The sequence below is a fragment of the Lathyrus oleraceus genome, chromosome 2 (genome assembly GCF_024323335.1).
Source record: "Lathyrus oleraceus cultivar Zhongwan6 chromosome 2, CAAS_Psat_ZW6_1.0, whole genome shotgun sequence".
Taxonomy (NCBI): domain Eukaryota; kingdom Viridiplantae; phylum Streptophyta; class Magnoliopsida; order Fabales; family Fabaceae; genus Lathyrus; species Lathyrus oleraceus.
The window spans coordinates 197114510-197118116 of record NC_066580.1 but is presented as its reverse complement, the minus strand read 5'-3'; the positions used below and the strand labels follow the sequence as shown (position 1 = coordinate 197118116).

General features: G+C 33.4%; 1 protein-coding gene across 1 annotated transcript; it reads left to right on the top strand.

The window, feature by feature from the left end:
• Window positions 1-1607: 1607 nt before the first annotated feature.
• LOC127118859 (putative F-box/FBD/LRR-repeat protein At1g78760) lies at window positions 1608-3302 on the top strand. The gene is made up of 3 exons (XM_051049097.1): window positions 1608-2517; window positions 2642-2807; window positions 2881-3302. The coding sequence occupies exons 1-3, from the start codon at window positions 1618-1620 to the stop codon at window positions 2955-2957; spliced, it is 1143 nt and encodes a 380-aa protein (XP_050905054.1). The 5' UTR covers window positions 1608-1617; the 3' UTR covers window positions 2958-3302.
• Window positions 3303-3607: the final 305 nt, after the last annotated feature.

Genomic DNA, 3607 nt, shown 5'->3' with positions numbered 1-3607 from the left:
GTTTTATCCCAGCGCATGCGTGTTTGGTCTACCACAGGAACAGTCAGAGCCTTGGATCGACGTGGCAGAAAACTGGAATACGAAGTAGACAGGGAAAGAAGCCGGTCGAAGTCGAAAGAGAGGTGTGCCAACACGTGTGATCTCGAGAGTGAGTTGCAACCTTCCAACGGTTCTTTTCTACTAGTATTTAAGCAAGTTGTAACGATCATTTCAAGGATGACAATTTTAACATTTACAGTAGGAGTATAGTTGAAGTACCAAAGCGTTTACGAGAAAAGAGTCATCTCCTTACAAAAATGTACTTTTTCTTCAACTTATATTTACAAGTCATTTAACTTACCAAATCGCCTTTGTTTATTTTTTTTATTTCCATCTGACTTTTGTCTTTCATTGCATTACATTATTGTATTTTTAACTTGCGAAAAGTTAGATTTACTGCCTTTAAACATTCCAAACACTTTACCAACAAAATAGCCATATACTCAACACCAAGTCAAGGACTTTGTAGTCGGTCCTTCAAGTAAACCTCTGATAGGAAGGATAAAGATTGTTGGTGAAAAACACTTGTAAAGACAATAGTGGTTGTCTCTGGAATATTCTTATCCAAATAACCAGTCTTTTACACTATACCTAGAAGGTTTTTAGTGGTTCTAATAATATATCAACCTCATGACTTGTATCTTGGTACCCTACCCTAGATAATATGATAAAGGTCAATGTAGATTGTAGTTCAATTGATAATCCAGGGCTATCTGCCATTGTTGGTAGTTTGAGAAACTCTTCTGGAGATTAGATCATAGGGATTTTGTAGAAAGTTGTGGTTTCACCTCTAATATTAATGTCGAGCTTCAACTCATTTTTCATGATCTTGATATTGGTTGGAATTATAGTTTTAAAAATGTGATTTGTGAGTCTGATTTTCAAACAACTTTGAAGTTTATTCAAGAGGATGTGCCTTCAACCCATCCTTATGCACCTCTGGTGGATTATATCAAATTCATAAAGAGTGAGAGTTTGTTTTTGTTCACACCATACGCGAAAAGAATGTTAATGTTGATTGAATTGTTAAGTTTGGAGTTTCGTTTGCTTAAGAATTTACGGTGTTTTCTCTTTTATCTCTCTTCTTTAATTAATATATGTTTAGCCAACCGTAAAAAAATTCAAATATCAGAGTTTAATTTTCTATAATTTTTTCATTTTTCTCGCATTAATAAAGAAAATAAATGGAAGAATGACAAATTAGAAATAAGGATGGCATACCTCAATCTTAGATAATTGATTCTATGAAATTTTACTGTTATCGAGAGAAAGATTGATGAATAAGAATTTGTTAAAATTATGTTATTTTTATACATTTATAATTATGATAGTTAATATCATAGGTGAGAGAGACGCTTATATTTATTTCATTAGATATAGGTTAGATACTTATGAAACAAAAAGCACATTAGCTCCAAAGACACGTCATAAGTATCCCGTAAAAAAGTAAAACCATACCCACCGAGACTCTTGCTAGTTAGTAGTCACCTTATAACTACTCTAGGGTTTTCTCGAAACTGTATATTTATATATTTATCACTTTAGTTGTTCCAGAGTTAGCAGAAAAATTGCTTCACGATGAAAACAAGGAGACGGAATTATGATAAAGACAGACTCAGTGCTTTACCTAATTCTCTTTTACTTCAAATATTGTCTCATTTGAATGCCAAGCAAGTTGTTCAAACCTGCATTCTCTCCACAACATGGAACAATGTTTGGAAGGATCTTCCTGTTCTTTCTTTAAATTCTTCTCACTTCAAGACCTTCCTAAGTTTCACTAATTTCGTCTCTCAAATTTTGTCTCTACGCAACGATAAAACCTCTCTCCATGCTCTCAATTTTCAGTCCCTCTACAATGATATAGAGCCTCACCTACTCAAAAGCATCCTTAATTATGCATTTTCACCCAATCTCCAACTATTACACATGTCCATGGCGGTTAAAACTCAACAATTTTCACTTTGCAACTTTTCATCTCACACGTTAACCTCTCTTAACCTTAGTCCTAGAATCTTAAGTCAAAGACCATTATTTCCAAATTCTCTTAAACTTCCTGCATTAACCTACTTGTCTCTAAATTTCTTTAACTTTTCCTCCTGTAGCGATGATGGCTATGCCGATCCCTTTTCGGCATTTAAAAATTTGAATACTTTGATCATTCATTTTTGTCATGTTCTTGATGATAAGAACCTCTTAATATCAAGTGTCTCGCTTGTTAATTTAAAATTACAACTGTTTTATCTCTCCGCTTACAAATTTGAGTTATCTACCCCAAATCTTTGTAGCTTTTATTTTAAGGGTTATCCTTTTCAAAACCTCCGTGGGCACAATAGCCATAGCAATGCCTCTTCTATTAAACATGTAGATATTGTTTTACCTAGCTGGACGCATGTCCAAAATTCTCCTTCAATTCTATTCAATTGGCTGGTTCAGTTTGCTCTCATGGAATCATTGACAATCTCTTCACAGACTCTTGAGGTATTTTAATTTGGTTTGTGTAAAATTTAAGTGATTTCATTCTTTTCATTTTTATTAAAGCTACATTTTTTTTATTGACTTGCCTTTAGTTGATGTTAACTCACTTTCATTCCTCATTGCTTAGTTTCTCGACCTAATTCCGGATTTGTGGAAGGTTGATTTCCCTTATTTAATTAACATGAAGTTACTGAAAATAGAAACGCATAAACTTTCATCAATACCGGATGGATTAGGAGACTTTTTACTTCAAAACGCACCATCTGCAAAGAAAGTCATCATAGAATTGTCAGGTAAATAACAATTGTTTAATTTGTATTTTATTTCTGTCTGATTTGACACATAAATTGTCTCTATATTTTACAGAAGAAACACTAATTAGAAGAATGGTTGATGCATTGGGTTTTCCAAGAGAACAGAATAAGGGTGGATGCACTTATTAGCACAATTAAGATTTGTTTCTTTTCCTGCAAATTACTGAATTATTATATCAATTTTGGTTATGGGGTTTTTGTTAGATACCTTTATGGGGTTGTGCGATCTGATTGAATCTGTATTCCAAACCCATAATGTGAGAATTTATTAGAGAAAAATAGAAGAGGGAACAAAGGGAATGCTGATGTGGCAAGGTGTGAGGAGTGTGTTATCCTACTGCATTGTTCTTTTTTCATCATCAACAATACACAATCATTATGTATTTGTGCATTTTCATTCCTTTTTCAATACTCTATGTGTTGTTGTGATTCTGTTACGCTGCAGGATCCGTATCATAACAGGAGATTCTTGCTTCCAAGTAGTTTATCTATTTTTATAGAAATATGCTTAATTCAAATGTTGCTGGTTGAAATTCAACAGCCTTCCCTGTGATATCTCTCTGCTTGGTCCATGTTCTTATATCCCTGTGATATCTCTCTGCTTGGTCCATGTTCTTATATCAATATACTTTGTCTATAGGTTTGTAAAATCTTATCCATGTTCAAAAGATGAGGTTTTTTATTTTTATAAAGTTTTATATTTTAAAGATGTCCTTTCCTCAACATGATCCACATTCATTTGTTTAATTTGGCTCCCAAAGATGCTACTCAAGTACTAC

What these genes read in the sequence shown, in the direction of transcription:
- LOC127118859 (XM_051049097.1), top strand. Translation starts at nt 1,618, where the DNA reads ATGAAAACAAGGAGACGGAATTATGATAAAGACAGACTCAGTGCTTTA. An exon ending in TCTCTTCACAGACTCTTGAG is followed by an intron (nt 2,518 to 2,641) that starts GTATTTTAATTT and finishes CTCATTGCTTAG; the next exon opens with TTTCTCGACCTAATTCCGGA. An exon ending in AGTCATCATAGAATTGTCAG is followed by an intron (nt 2,808 to 2,880) that starts GTAAATAACAAT and finishes TATATTTTACAG; the next exon opens with AAGAAACACTAATTAGAAGA.